Source organism: Falco biarmicus, chromosome 6 (assembly GCF_023638135.1).
Source record: "Falco biarmicus isolate bFalBia1 chromosome 6, bFalBia1.pri, whole genome shotgun sequence".
NCBI classification, from domain to species: domain Eukaryota; kingdom Metazoa; phylum Chordata; class Aves; order Falconiformes; family Falconidae; genus Falco; species Falco biarmicus.
The window spans coordinates 45,734,893-45,751,720 of record NC_079293.1 but is presented as its reverse complement, the minus strand read 5'-3'; the positions used below and the strand labels follow the sequence as shown (position 1 = coordinate 45,751,720).

General features: G+C 39.7%; 1 protein-coding gene across 4 annotated transcripts in view; it reads right to left on the bottom strand.

Annotated features, from left to right (window-relative positions):
* The window catches only part of MTHFD1L (methylenetetrahydrofolate dehydrogenase (NADP+ dependent) 1 like), a 157,295-nt gene that overhangs the window by 37,524 nt on the left and 102,943 nt on the right, over positions 1-16,828 (bottom strand). For 2 of the 4 annotated variants that reach the window (XM_056344078.1, XM_056344079.1), the window contains exons 25-26: positions 12,491-12,627; positions 10,689-10,841 (exon numbers count right to left, since the gene is read on the bottom strand). In XM_056344078.1, coding sequence (XP_056200053.1) covers positions 10,694-10,841; positions 12,491-12,627 — 285 coding nt within the window. In that variant the 3' untranslated portion in view covers positions 10,689-10,693. The remainder of the gene's footprint in view (positions 1-10,688; positions 10,842-12,490; positions 12,628-16,828) is intronic. The other 2 variants (XM_056344076.1, XM_056344077.1) reach the window with 1 other exon arrangement.

Genomic DNA, 16,828 nt, shown 5'->3' with positions numbered 1-16,828 from the left:
ATATTTCTTCTTCACAGGCCTGTGAAAAGGTCTGTTCTTGGGAGTCCAGCACGAGGCCAAGAAATTATGTTCTTGGCTTTTACAATGTAAAAGAGAATGAGCACTAAACGGAATTTTCCTAAAACTATGTGGAATAGGCCTTAAACTGGAGAGGCTTAATCTTGATGTAAAACTGAATACACTCTTATCCCCAAAAACGTGAGGAGAAAACAGTAGGGAGATGAGTCAAACTGGCAGACATAACCACCATGGAGAAAACAATGTGGAGAGGAAAGTCACTGTCCTGGACCAGGTGACAGGGTATCCATAGCAGGATTTTAGTCTCAGACACAGGAAATACTGTCAACAAATGCAACATCATTTCTGCTTGGGAACAGAATTTCCTAAACATATAAGAATATGCACCTTATTCTTCCTTTCCTTCTATTAAGGAAAAAATAGAACAAAATAGTCTTTGGACAACTGACGTTCACCAGTGTGCAGGAAAAGCAGACAGGGGAAGACAGATAGAACTGTAAAATTGTTAAGGTTGAAAAACACCTTTTAAAGTCATCAAGTCCAATGTTAACCTAGCACTGCCAAGTCCACCACTAAACCATGTCCCTAAGTGCCACATCTGCAGGTCTTTTAAATACCTTCAGGAATGGTGACTCAACCACCTCCCTGGGCAGCCTGTTCCAATGCTTGGCCATCCTTCCAGTGAAGAAATTTTTCCTAATATCCAATCTAAACCTCCTCTGGTGCAACTTGAGGCCATTTCCTCTTGTCCCATCACTTGTTACTTAGAAGAAGAGACCAACACCCACCTCGCTACAACCTCCTTCCAGGTAGCTGTAGAGAGTGACAAGGTCCTCCCTGAGCCTCCTCTTGTCCAGACTTAAACACCCTCAGTTCCCTCAGCTGCTCCCCATCAGACTTGTGCTCCAGACCCTTCCCCAGCTCCGTTGCCCGTCTCTGGACACGCTCCAGCACCTCAGTGTCTGCCTTGCAGTGAGGGGCCCCCACCTGAACACAGGGTTCCAGGTGCGGCCTCACCGGTGCCGGGTACAGGGCGGCGATCACTGCCCTCGTCCTGCTGGCCACACTGCTTCTGACACCAGCCAGGACGCTGTTGGCCGCCTTGGCCACCTGGGCACACTGCTGGCTCATGTTCATGGCTGTCAACCAGCACGCCCAGGTCCTTCTCTGCCAGGCACTTCCCAGCCGCTCTGCCCCAGCCTGTAGCGCTGTGTGGGGTAAATGATGACAGTCACGGGCAGTGTCATCTCTCCAAGTATCAAAAACCTTGCATCACTAGAAGCCTGTGGGTCACTGTTGTACCATGGTCAGAACACTTTTTTAAATTGACTTCACCTGGGAGATGTCTCCTGATCTACAGGCTTCTAACCCAGTATCAGGCTGGTTTTATGTAACCCTCTCTTCAGTTTTGGTCAAAGGTCATTTTATTCATGACATTTCAGTTTCAGAAGTGAAGAATGGTCTTTCCAAAGTAAACCCATTATTACTTATCAAAGACAAAATACTGTATGCCAGCATTTGTACTCTGTTATTTATTTTTAAATAAGGACACATGAGGAGTATCTCAGGAAATACTCTGGGATTTTTGGGTTAGTGCGTGGAGTAAAGAAGTAGCAGCATAAATTTATCTTTTAGTGTTGTCCACAGAATGTACGTCAGTCTACCCCATTGGAAATACCCCAAACTGACTCTTTACATTCTTAGACATAAACATCTCATGATTTTGCAGGCCAGGAAACCATGAATTTTATTCGTGGCCCTGCCTCTTATTTGTCAGAAGGACCTTACTGTTTGCATCTCTGGATTCCTGATTTTGAAAACGGTGTCAAAATTTTGCTTGTCTAGTGAACTACAAATACAAAGTGATATTATGTAAATGTTGAGTATTATTATTTCTATAAAGCCCACATCACAATGTAATAAGTTAGAGGTGCTCAGTTTCTAGTTTCTCAATAAATGTTATTTTGTAAAGTGTGTGCGGGATGCATTTATTTCAATACAAAACAATTTGGAAAATGCCTTTCCTTTAATACATAAGCTATTTGTTAACTAATAATAGACATGTATTTTGCTATGTAAAAGTGTAATCTATTTTTAACCTCACATTTTCATGCAAAGTTTATGGAGAAAATAGTTTCAAACAGGAAATCAGAGTCCATTTCCTGTTTTAACAAGGATAATCCCTTGACCAGTAGGCACAAATATTCATTCCTCTTTAATGCTAATTAGCACACTATTCATCCTATATTTCACAATTTAATAAAAGAAAGCAAGTTGCTGGGAACATTATTAGGTTCAAAACATCTTTCACCTTATTTATCCGGAACTCAATAAAACTGTTCAGTCACAGACTTACAGCCTCCAGCTAGGTTCCTGCTATCAGCTTTAAATCACTTTTAGAGTTGCAATAACAGTAAGTTGCCAAACTCAAATATACAGCTATCTACATCTGCTAGACAGTTTGTCTTACTGGGCAGTCTGGAAAAAATTGAGTTATTTGACCCAAACTGTAAAGCTTTTTGCTGCTTACCAGGGAATCAATACATTCTCAATCTGCAAATCAGCATTTGAAAAATGTATCTAGAAGAATGAAGGGAAAATGTTTGGGTTTTTTTCTTTAAGTGAGCATAAGGTAGCCTCCCCCCAAAATTGCATATATACAGGAGTTTTAAAATGGTAACTATTGCTTCCTTAGTGAATAGCTGAATCTTTAAATTTCCAATCTGAATCACAAAGTACCTTTACAGAAACTGTGATTTCTTCAACTGAAGAAGCTTACCAGGCTGAACAAACAAAAATAGGAACCATGAAACAATTTAATTTCATCCCAATATGGAGGAACAGCAGAAAGTTGGAAGTGACAGAGCATGGCTGCTGCTACCAACCTCAGCGAAGACAGGCAGCAGCAATACCCACCCCAAAGCATCAGACCCAGTGACCCTGGGTCTTGCAGCATCAGCCTCTTCATGCAGCAAAGCACCTAAAATATCATGAATGGGGGAAGTAAATACCTGGCTGCCCTCTCTAATGCTCAAGTCTGGACATCTTCATACAGATAGCATAATCAAACCCCTTAACTCTTAACACTGCTGTTTTGAGACGTTCCATAAACTGATTTTTGAACTCTTTGCATTTGATCAAAATCCACACATGTGATGCTGATTAATTGAAGGAGCTCTTAATCAAATCTATTTACTTGCTCTGAACTGGCACAAGTACATAACAGGTGTGCTAACCAGCACAGTCAGAGATGTGTGGATCATGGTGGGCAGGCAGCACTGCTGCATCATGGAGAAGGTGGCATGATTCAGCCACTTGCTTCCCTCTTTGCCCTGGTGAATGTCCCACAAGGCATTCACTAACTGCTCAAACTCAAACATGCCTACGTTTCCACTGCAACGTCCCTATTTCTTGACGGAAGTAATGTGTAAAACCTAAGGGCAGTGGTCCAGAATTGCTGCTGGCTTCTGTCCAAATTGCACTTCTCACTTTTTACTGATACATCTTTGTTAATAGCAAGCCCCATGTAAATAGACCGATGTATATAATTGAAAAAGCTCTTATCTCCATATGGAATATCAGTCTCTTATTTTTTTCCTTTCTTAACTGATGCAGTTATATCCATTCTCGCTGGGGATCACAGACTGTAAAACAGGGACAAGGGAATGAAACAGATAGAAAACATAACCATGCTCATAGTTAAGTCTTACTAGAACAGACAGCAAGGACCTTAATGACTCCCAGACTCTCTGAAGGTCTCAAACTGTGCTTTCACAGAGGTGCCCCCTTTGGCTGCACGCACGCACGCTACAGGTGATTCTCATCTCATTTGCCTACGGTAATGGCATTTGCAAGCCTAAGACAGCGGCACGGAGTTCATTACATACAACTTCACAGGTCTGATGAGGGCAAGACATTAACAATCATGATAAAGAAAACTGTTCCAGAGCATAATGAGTCATCTTTGCTCCAGCATTGCTTAAACTTGTCCACACACGCCAGGCACTACCCTTGATCAATGAATCCATACTGCCTGAGCTGACGTGTCAAGTCAGCTAACCTTAACTGAAAACATGTGCTAAAGCACTTGTGATATAGGCATACCAGTTTCAGAAATTCCTCTGCAGCAGCTCTGACCTACCATACCTTCCGTGGAGACAGCATAGCTGACCATGTCCTCTGCCCCTTTACATGCTGAGCAAAGGAGGCTAGGTAAAATTCCCACAGGGGATGGGAGGCTATCAAAATGACTTACAGACTGAAGTGAAACATAAAAATCATTTTTCGTACTTGTAAATAAGTACAGTTTTAAGGGACCTATTCAGATAAACTATTTTAAGTTAACAATGACACATTGATTATTTCAGTCTAAGAGCTTGAACATAATGTCACATTTCTATAGATATATTTATTATAAATATCTTTTGTAAAGATGACCAAGTAAACCTGACTGATACAAGAAATACACTACATTCATTTTTGTCACTAAAAGTTAATTTTCAAGTGTTTAGAGCCAAATTTAAATATTTGCATCAAAAATTTCCCTGACAAGGCTTAAAATACTGTACGATGGGAAATTATGGACGCTCCAAATATAAAGAACTAATTTTACAACAGTCATACCAAAATTGCTTATAATGGAGTTTGCATTGAGAAAAATCTCATCTAATCTAAACATTAAATAGCTTACCAAACCACAGGGTCTATGTTCTTCTGTGATATGTTGTCTAATGGTTTCATCCTGTCCCAAAACAACAAGTCTTCCTCCAACTATTCAGTTTGCTGAAATAACACACATGCCTACACAACTTTTTTCTCTCAACAGAAAGCAAAACCATTCCTTTAGTTCTGCTAACTACAAGTGCTGGCTTCTGAGGAATGTAAGACTGGGTTGCAGGAAGCTGTAATAAACTGCAAATTAATTTTACTGATTCAGTCAGAAATAGGACCTGGTCTTTCATTCAGAAAAGATAATACATCGTACTATATTAAAAAGTAGGTTACATAATGCTTACCAGTAAACAAACAGAGCAGTCAAGAGACAGCATGAACTACAAAGAATCTAAGTGCCTTGCCTCCATTATCTGTCAAGACATTTCTAAATGCCAGAGAAGGAAGAGAGGCTGTTTGGTTTAGTTTTTTTTTTTTTTTTTGAGGGTGCAAGAGGGTATTTCATCATATGTCTGGGTCACAGCAATGGCAAAAAGGTGCAATGATCTGAAGCACATTATATTTACTCTGCATTTCCAACAAGCACTGCCTTATCCACATCAGTTTAAAACAGTTGAAGAAAACAGCAAATACTCAGAGTATATGGAAATTTCCGAATTATCATTTAAATACATTCTTTTCTATGTGCTTTCAAAAGTTGCAGAGACCATAATAAATTTTTCAAGCCAGCTAAACTCTACTCTTTCTCTTCAATGTAAAAAAATTCTTAGTAATCAGCAAGGCCTGTTCTGCTCTCCTGTAACTATATCCATCAATTACTCCCATGACTTCTTCCTGGCCAGATCTTAGATCATGTCATTTTTTCAACTAATGCTTTTGGAATATCTTCAAGTCTCTTTTACCCTTGCAGCTTTTACTTCACTGCCCTCTTCTAGTTCTCCATGTACACCTTGGATGTGTTTTCAAATCATTTCACAGGCATCTCCTCCCACTGGTATAACTCAATTTAACTTCTTTTCCTTTCCAGCCAACCTCATCTTTCCAATCCTCCCCTTATTCTTCTGTTCCCATCTTCTCACCACAAATGGCCATAGTCATCCTTGAATTTAACTGCCTCACAGTCCACACCCCTGGGACATTTCCAAAGGCTGTCACATACCCCTTTTCATTATAATCTACAACTTTTTTTTCATCCCTTCAGCTAAATCATTCACTTGGGCCTATTTTTGCCTCATCTACAGAGACCCTCTCTGGCCAACTCAATACTGCCACAACCACATCGTGCAATCCACCAAGGAGCACAGGTGTTTTTACTGTTATGACACTAACCATCTCTCAGCCTCTAGCTTTTAAACACAATGAACTAAAGTTGATTGTCCTCACCTTCACTTCCAGCCATTGATCTTACCTATATGCACACCCCTGCCCCACCAACCCTACACTGAATAATAGTTCATCAGCCTTCCACCAAGCGTAACATCATTCAGTACTCCACATGTGCACACCTGGTCACTGTGCAGGAACAATGTGCCCTGTGTAATTCAGAAAACCTCTCTCCCCGCTTCCCGAGAGGAATTACACCTACTCTAATAAATGCAGTGGCACATCATCTAACAGAGGAGAGCGTGGGCTTCTCTTTTCCTGTTAGCATTTTTCGATTTAGAAGTACACAACTGCTAACCTACATTTCCCATGTGAGTTTAACTTCATAGCTTTCCCTTTCTGTTACTTTTTCCACACTTAACTGCAGTTATCTCAAAACCAGCCTGCAGAGTCTGTAAGCACCTAGTATTTTTACAACTAGCTGTTTGGGGACTTCTGAGCACTGCTACAACACGGCAACTACATGCCACCAAAGGCAGATGCCAAATATCACATCACCAGGGACATTTTTTGAACTGAGAGAGGGCAGAATACCTAGCACAGCACTATTCCTTTGTAAACGATATAAGGTTCCATTCTAAGCTAAATGCTTTACAAGGCAAACAAATATTTCACCATCATGTGTTTGAAAAATCACCCTATGTTACACAGATCATCAGGATGAGTTGTGCAATCTGCCAATAATTATTCAGTTGTTCCCTAATAGAGCCTGAGAGAAGTGACAAAACGACAGTGTGGAGACAACCTGCGCCTCATGCACCACTGGGAAACCGCAACTGCACTTCAGGTAGGCCTGGACTCTAGCTTATGTTCAACAGACACCCTCAAAACTTGTTAAGCTCTTAACTACTAAGAAAGAAGAAATTCCTTCAACAGGGAACAATATTTTCCTTCTAAAAGTATTCATAAAATATTTACTTTCAAGGTCTTTCCCTCCTTACAATATTCAGGTAATATTTTACCAGGACAGTCCTTGCTCTCACCCACAAGTGAATTACGGCTTTATCGCTCCATAAACTGATTTGAAACCACACTGGGCTGCCCCAAGAGTTTCTCCCCACAGGATATAGTTTCAGAACTAGTTCCAGAGACTTGAACTGCTCTCTCTATGGGGAGAAAAATAATATTTCTGTAATAGATTGACCTTTCTTCAGATACGTTGATATCTGAAGGAAGTCAGTTCATTGTGAAAGTTTTGGCTCCAAAGGTCCACGTATTTTCAGAGGGACCTTGCCTGTAGTTTTAACCCATTAAAACAAAAGTGCATGGCTGCAAAAGGGTGCTACATATTTTAAAATCTCACTATGATTCAAACACAGCTACATGTCTTGCACCAGTGACTTGGTAGCATCACTTCACAAAGGCAAAAGACAACAGGTCTTACTTCTACAACCAGCCTGCATTCTTGCACATCACATGAAAAAGAACAATGGAAACGTGGCTGAATGTGAGAAAGCACCAAACTGCAATGGCTTTTTGGGTGGGGGTGGAGAGAAACACACATACTACAAAAATCTAATAATTCTCCACCCAAGCATTGCTAGAGAATGACCTCACTGGTTTCCTACATATACTCCAGCAGCCTTCCTGCCATCACTCTGTTGAGCCAAGCAATGATGTCAACACTCCACCTGTGAGAGTGATGTAGCCCTCTGGGTCATGGTCACAGAGAACTTGGATAAAAGCTATGCCAGTGTTAATTAAATGCACCTCTTGTTTCACTGCTGATTTCCTCTGATAAGGCTCAGCTCATTTTTCCTGGAAAGACTTCCATGCTGTAAGGGAACCAGAGCCAACTACAACACAAATTTTGCTTAGAGAATATGAAGACAACATGTTAAGCATTTAGTTTAAAAAAAAAAAAAAAGCCTATCAGTGCTGGGGTAAATACAAATCTCATTAATTTATATGTGCTAATGACAAGGTTAAACTACAAATGTTAGTTACTGCAGATAGTTTATTGTATTTCAGCAGTACTTATCTCTTTCATTTGTAATGCTCTTGCCCATTAAACTGGAACAGAATTCAAACAACCTGCTTCATCACTGATAAATTCTGCCAGGTTAGTGTGTGAGGAGCTTGTCCAGTTAAAAATATGCTTTGAGAATGAGTTTGACATTTAATTAGCACCAGAATTACCACTACAACTTTAACAAATGTTGTCCAATAGCACTTATCCTGCAATCAGAAAGGTCTTAGCTGCAAGAAGGCTCTAAGCAGCTTTGGTATTAAGGATTTTCTTCCATTAATACAATTAGCCAGCAAGTGATGAAAGGAAAAAATATATACTGTTCCTTCTATTTTTCCTACATAACGACATCTAATACACTGTCATGACTGGATGCTTTCACCATATGCTGTCACCAGGATTTCTGTAATCTCCCTACTCATAACATCTGACCTCCAGCCACTTTAAGCCTTCAGGACATGCCCTTTTATACTTGCTTTGTTCTGGCAGACATTTTTGGATAGCTTTATTGGTAAGAGAACTCTAAAAGAAAGACTCTCCGTTTTGGAACCTGACATCAAAACTATTCCTTCTTGCACAACTTTAAAAGTACCACTAGTCCTAAAACTTAATTGCCGACAGCAAAGCACACAAAAAATCTGAGGGTGGCAAAATAGAAAAGTGATCTCAAAAGCAATGGTCCAACTCTGAGAGCTTGTTTCCTGATGATCACAACTCTCAGTTCTGAAAGACAGTAGGCTGGACCTCTTGCCATAAATTTAATTCTAGAGAAGGAATTGTATGGTAAGTATGTTAGGAATACATTCATACTCATTCATTCATTTTGATTTGTAGCAATTCTGATAGTTCCAAGGAGTGTTCTGCCCCACATTCCTGAGCATTAGCAATATTTTCCAAACAACCAATGATCAATGTCTGCCTATTTAGATTTTTAGCTCCTGGGGATCTTATGTTTATACAGTACCCTTCCCTACAAACTCTTTTGGAATACCTAACACTGCCTACCCAGTTCCTAATATGAGAGAAGTTCCATAGCTATACTACCTTTCACCAAGTAACTAACTTGGATGTATTTTTTACAATCTCTCCCAGTAAGAATTCCCACATATAAAACATCCTTCATAAGAAGTCTATTTTTCGGTTCTAGGTAGAAACAAAAAATAAGAGCTAATCCTTGACTTGTTTGGTCTATACCACTTCTATGGACAGTTCCTATGGATTTATAAGGCCGAACTGCAGCTAGTTTTTGTGGAAGTATGCAAAGCGTGACTCATTCAGAAAGCGCAACCCAAGAACATTTCACTCTGACATCCTACAGAATAGCTCCCTCATGGATTTGAAGTAGTTGCTGCCCATTCTTCACATTCACTCTTTCTCACAACTTTATGACACACAACTTCCAGTGCAAACTTGAATCCAGGCCATGGAGATACTAGAACTTCTGACAAATGTTGTTCTCTCATCAGTAATTGGAAGTTGGTCTGACACAATTTAAATGCACAGCTGTGCTTCATTTCTGGTTGATGCACATAATGTGGCCGTGCAGAAGGAAAGCATATCCCAAAGTCCAGTGAGTTAAAGTGACACAGTTTCCTGAACTTCAGGAACTCTCCTGGTCAGAAAGTACTTCCTTCCTTGTTTCAAACACTTGATTGTTTCAGAGGGAATTCAAAACAATAGATTAGAAACTTTCAAACTTTCCTAAGTGTACTGCTACACAAGGAAATCAGGCCGTCCTCTGGGAAGATGAGATAACATTGGGAGAGTACTCTTTCCGGAAATGCAATGGCTTTTGCATCCCTTCTCTAGCACCATCCCATGAATTAGCTACATATAAGTAACCACTCATGCTATGAGATGTCAGATGCAGTTCAACTACTGTTCGGAGCAACGGTGTGTGGTTGGCAAAAGGCATGAGCTGACTAGCCTCTCAGCTACTTTGATAAAGCATGTCAAGAGCTTCCTAATCTGAGTCCGTACTTTTAAGGACAGGTAGGAAGAAAGGATGACAATTGCCTCATTTTAACATCTCATTGTTTAAATCTCTAAAAAGGAGAAGGAATGTGCTGCTACTTTTGCAGTTAGAAATCTTTCACTTCCCACCATAGCTTAGTTTTACAGAACCAGCAGAGATGCTCACAAGGACTGGGAATGGATCCAGCTCATCAGCTGAAAAGCAATCATTTTGAACGTATTTTCCCTAACACAATTCCTTTCATCTAAATACGTTACAATGCTTTGTAATGACAGATGAAAGATTTAACATTTAGAATATAGTCATGTAACTAGAGTTACTTATAGGCTGCAATTCGACTAAGGAAAGGCAACAGACATGTAAACTCATTTTTCTGCAGTATTAGAGTGCCTAAGTATCCTAAACTAAGTGAAAAACATCAGAAACAGAACTAATAGCAAGACCCGTTCTCTCAGACTCTGTAGTCAAAGCTCTTATATGATATTACATTTTCCTAATTCTCTTTTCCTATCAACACAGAGCTGCAAAAAGTGTGAGGATAAAATTATCATTAAAAAAATCAAGAACTCACCTGGTTCTACACATTATTTTTAGAGGCAAACAGGACACGCACTCCCCTGTCAAGCTAGGTCAAAGGAAGGGGAGTGATCAAGTTGAATACTCTGCACTCACCGTTCCTACCAAAGGGTAGATGAATCCAGCTCCAATACTGGCTCGCACATCACTAATCGGCAAAATGAAACCAGTGGGAACGCCCTTCCTCTCAGGCTGATGGGAGAGGGATAGGTGAGTTTTTGCCATACAAATGGGAAGATTTCCAAATCCCTAACAGAAAAGGGCAGGAAAAGAGAAAAATGTTTTTAAGATTAAAGACAGAATATGTTTCCACTTTGTTATCAGTATCTTCTGGAAACCCTAAAATCCATATAGCAATAGTTAACCTCAGTTTCTCAACAGCTAATATTTCAGAAATGGACAGAAAACTATTTCACATGCTATTCTCTCTCATCTCAGGCCTCTATCTCCAGAGATTTGACTGTAGGGATATCCAGCTTCTAGAGCAGGTTCTCAATCTAGAGTTAGGTGCAAAAGTTGCCTATTCAACAGCTAGACTATGCTATTTTCAGAAAGGGTGCACAACAGCTACCACACTGAACAACAAACCTGAACCAACTTAATAAAACTCCAGTATGACACTTCTCTGCAGGCACTAATGACCAGTTAGATACTTACTTGAGATCAGAATTCATAGTCAAAAACTATCTAAGGGTACTAACATCTTCTTGGGGGTAAACACAAATGGCTCATGATGCATGCTTTGTTTTTAAACAAGATAAAAACTGTGCGATGTGATGGCACCCACTTCAGTAATGACAGTGCAGTAGCTACTCAAAAACTGGGAGAAAATCAGGGAAAGCCCCTCAGCAGCTGCCCACACACTATTTGTCTTGCAGGTTATCTATTAACCTTTAGTCAGGCACCTTCCACTCTTCTGTTTGATTCCCTGACAAACAGGGATGCAATCCACAAGGCCAAGAGGAGAGGCAGCACTGCAGGGAATTGCCTCTGCAGCCCAGCACTGACAACAATCCTTTAATGACATTGTGAAAATACTTCCTAATACTACTGACGTTTAGACTAAAAATGGATTAGAGAATCACAGCAGGAAAAGATAAAGACATGGATTATTTTGCTTCAAGTACACTAAGTAAGCTTCCTTTACATCTAGAAAATCAAATCAATTATCAGAAGATTTATTTGCATTATAGAGAAGATGGCTATACTTCCGGCTGTCTGACCAGACTGCTGAAGTATGCTCAGGAATTTTTTGATGACACTCGTGCCTAATTTCAATTTTCTGACAGAAAGGCTCCAGACATGTTTATGTGCAGAAGCCACTCCATTACAGAAGATACATTCACCTCTCAACATGGTTTTATAACTGTTTTCAAAGTGTAACAAAGCCCACTCCCACATGCTTTAGGAATGGTGGTCTATTGCGCCTTCTAGCATTTATAACCCCTTGAAAAGTATATAAACAGAAGGGAACCTAATTTTACAAGTATTGGGAGCTTTGTTGCTGACATGCATAGCTGTGCACAGGTCTTTTTGTGTTTGCAAACTCATTTTTTGCAGGTACAAGTGAACAGTCATATGCTAAAATTTGGCACATATTACTAGATGTGCAGTTGTCACATTTAAGGCAGTAACCCAAAATTACCACTCTGCATAGAAAATATAGAGTTTCATCAACAATCTCAGAAGGATTTCAAACACCATACATATCTTACAGGAGATAGCTTTCAAGGTTAAAACCATTCTGTTCTACCTAATGTAATCTAAACAATCCATACTGGCTTTCACAGTTTAGCACCATGGGTAAGCTCACACCTTTTAGCAAAGCTTGACTAAACACTCCAATCTGAGAACCTTTTACACCCCAGGGTTTCATAAGACTTTCATCCAGCAAATACCTGACTGCATAATTCACTGGCATTCTGACCTGTCGAGTGTAACGATCAACTTGTGACTGTGCAGCGGGAGACAGCTCTATATCCTGAGCTCCATACACCTTCTGAGCAATGATCCTTACTTTTTCAACAATAGGAAGCTGCAGAGAGACAAGGAAACAATACAAGCATGAACATTAACCGAGAGAAACTAGGATTTTGTTTGCTGAGTGAGAAATCTGAATCTCTCATTTAGATTCATTCTTGTTAAACAGGATTGCTAAAGCATGAAACCAAGTAAAGGACCCTGGTGATGGAGACGATACCCAGCTACAGGTACATGAATTACAACCATACTCAATTTGGGAGCTGCTGCACAATTTGTGCATTATAAAGCTGACAACGTGAGCTTACACTCTTGCCTAAAGTGGAAGAAAATCACTGCCATGTAGTTTTTAAGAAGCAAAAGCTAACACACACTGCAGATACAAAGAAGCAAGCTCCGCTGGGTTAAGAGGGATCACTAGACAAATAAATTTCCTTTCACAATAAAGATAACCGATACAATGACTGGACAAGACAAGGTAGCAGGCAGCCAGGGAAGGTTCCTCTGAGAAGCAAGGAACTGTAGCAGAAAATTCTTGACCCATCACTGCTCCTTCATTAATAATTTAATTTTTTTATTCTCACCTCCTATCCTGCCTAAGATATGTATTTTGAATTGTAGTATTGATATAGTAAAGCACTTTGGACACTTAAAAAAAACACACACAAAAAAATGAAAGCATTCTAGGAAACACTTTGAGATCACAAATCACTAAGTTCAACCTCAGTCTCCGCATGTATCCACGTCATGTTATCCAGCTTAAAGTGAACGTGTATTCTGTCTTTCTGGCTTCTATTTGAAGGCAGATGCAGACTCTCACATTCTGGCTGTTAAAAATCCTTCCACAGGTTTTCAGCAGTTTTTGCGGTCAGATCAGTCATTCACTTTTTGTGCCATCATTTTTGTTTAATTAAAGAACTCTTTCCTCTTTCTCTCTTCTTTTGTTTTGAATGACCTTGGAGACAGCGAGTGTGACCCATATAGCCTATTTTAAACAAGCCAACCTCTTTGACTTGTTTCTGTAGGAAGAGGACTATGGAGGAAGGAACATACCAGAAGTTCAGCTACTTCAGTGCTGACCAGAGATGGCCATAGATGCGTGCAATACTCCAAGGAACATCCCATCAGTAATTTGTACCCCAGAATATTTAATTAAGAAGCCATGCGGATGAAGTGTTCAACAAAATCTGAAGAGATACCACTTGGGGAAGAAGACTTGGCAATCTCAAGCAATACAAAAAGCACCAGAACACATAATCAAAGTATTTCATTTTATTCCAACAAAGGCAAGGAATTGGTTTGTGAATAATAAACTCTAGCCGGTGTATTTATAAGAAGTTCCACAGTTAATCACATTTTTGCAGTGCTTGTCTAGAAGTAGTGTTTTTCCTGCAAAGACACATCAATCGAAGGGTTTGTGTCAGACAGACCATTTTGTATTTATGATTCAATTCTGGAACAATTAAAGTTTAAAGTAATCTGCCTTTGTGTTAATAAAGAAATCTAGTAACACAGACATGACAAGAAAAAAAGCTTTCCAGACTTTCAAGTAGCTTAAATGTAAGGCATTAAAAGCTACTAAGGTTCAAATAAAATTCCCCCCTCAGATATGAAATTTCAAAGTGAGGTTTAAAGATGTTCCACAAGACATGTCTGAACATGCTGACTATATGATTAGTGCACCTTAATTGGGTAGGAAGATGTCACACTCCCGATTTCAGGTTTTTTACAGGAATCCAAGCAGTGCAAAAGAATCTAATGAGAATTGGAGATAACACATTGCAAATATCCCATACATAATTCCTGGCAGCATTAAGCTGAACAGCTACTTAGTGACATGGATAGCTGTCATGAGATGAAACTTCTCTCAGATTAATTATTACGTATATTCATACCCATGGCAGCTTTGAACACAGTGGAAGAAATGCAAAATGTGTCTGCTAACTTGCCTTTTGGGTGCTGTTTACTTGCAGCCAAGGACTAACAGCAAGACCAAAAGCAAAGGCAAAAGGAATTCCACTCCCTGTTGTCAGCAGGCCAGCATCAAAACTAACACCTTCCTGCTTAAACCTCAGTAAATTCATTGAGATGGAGATCTTAATTTAGATTCAACTTGCATTTGTGTCAAAATACTTCAAACTAATTTGACAGCAGCATAATTACTACACCCTCAGCCCCTTTCCTGTGACCATAGCTGTAGTTTCCAAATGAAACCCTGCAGGGCTGTGGCTAACAGCAGAGGAGAGTGCTTCAATGACAGTGGTGACATTCTGCTCCTCCTGGGACATGTGCAATACCTTGCATGACTGAGCCTGAGCTGGAGAGTCAAATTGTATCCCTACGTGTTTGTGCTGGTTATTTTTAATTTTTTTTAACCAGATTTTCAGATACTTTCCAGGCCAGTACCCAGACTTCAAATTTTGTAAATGTAACCTCAGAACAATCACCAGTTGTGGGAGTGTAAATGGCAAACAAAAGTGTTTTTCCAAGATTGCCACATGTTTTTGCAAGGCATGCACATACAAACGGGTGAGGCGATATGCATGGTGTCACAGAGCAGAGTTTGAGCCTATTTAATCTCACAGCACAGGTAGATGAGTCCTGGCTGAGCCCAATTCAGATAGAAACCAACAGGGAGGCACAGATGCTCTATACACATTAACACAGCCCAAGCACATGCACAGTCTCAAATATGCTTCCTGAAGTTTCAGGAGTAGGGAAAGGAGTACACTACACTGTGCTAAGAATCCACTGGTTTCTTAGTATTTTTCTTAGGGATTTTTAAGGGATTAACTATTTAGAATCACAGTGTAACAGCATTTCAAGCTAAAAAGTTTCCTGTGTTCCAGTTATTAAGTAATACTGCTGGGAAATTTCATTTTAATTTAACTTGAAGAGGTATTTCCCAAAGAAAAGTCACCTAATACTTCACATGAGTCATAAAAATTAATTTTACTTGAAAATAACATAATGGCATTTATCAGAAAAGAAGCTTTAGTAATTCAAGAGACTTTTTATGTCTATGCCATAGCAGAAGCCTGGGAGTTTACAAGACACTCGCAGGAATAATTCTTACTTTCTCTTATCTGGTCTTTAAAGGGCAAATTTAGCTTTAGGTTTTCAACAATGTTGATTATTCAGCACTTCACTATGGAAATACTCTCACTGACGTGCACAGGCATCCACCATATGTAGTAACGCTTCATAGTGCTAATTCACATACAAAAGTGTTTAGCTGAATTCAAAGGGGCTGAAAAGGGGCATATTGCACAAGTAAATAAATCATTAAGGCACTTTAAGCTGAATTTTGGTCCAGCTGAAATCGTGTGGGCTTGCTATTTGTACCTTAAACACCTGGGTCAAATACCTGCCAGAAGAAACCACATATCTCAGACACTTAGAAAAAAAGAAGTAATCTTGTCTCTCTCACTTTTTTTGTCTGAGAATTTTCTACGATGGCTTAGGATATACCTGAACCAGTTGTTCACTCCCATTCACAAACTATGATGCAGTACCCTCAGCTACGCTGATGCAACTACTTGCAGGCCATCAGTAGAACAGTTTTAATGAAAAGAGGATGAAAAATCTCATCTAAACAGTGAGCATCGATGCACCCATATGAACGGCAACGTGGTTCCACAGTACCTCTTCTATGTGGACAGCTGTGGTGATAATGATATTTATAAAATGTGCAGAGTGTCAAAAGCACTAAAGATTTAGGATCAGTAATAAAAGTTTCTCACTTCCCTTATGTAAGGTTGTGAATGTTACACAACTAAGGACATTTAGGTGGAGAACAGGTGATAGATACACAATAGACAGTATAGATTTAGACAAAGGTTGATTTTTATAGATAAGCAACTACATATTAGTACTAACACTGAAAGAATTATGGCAGCTTCAAAGAATTATTTTCAGATTAAGTTTTAGCTTCTTGAGAAATTCATAGCATGAAACTCAATGTAAATTTATACTGAACATCAGAAGGTTCTACAGGGCCACACAGTATCAATATCTGCTGACAGTTAAGTAGCTTTGATGTTTCTCTCAGAAACAACCCATGTCCCTGGTCCTGCTGGAGACAACGTGCATTTCTGCAATCTCACACATTCAGAGCTACCCAAGCCATATGCTTCTTCTGTGGCAAGTACAAACACACATGCTTGTTGAGACTGCCAAGCACCCACACCATAAACAGGATCATCTCCTTGGCTAAAGCACAACCAGTGCTACAGCAAAAGCGCACAAACTGCTTT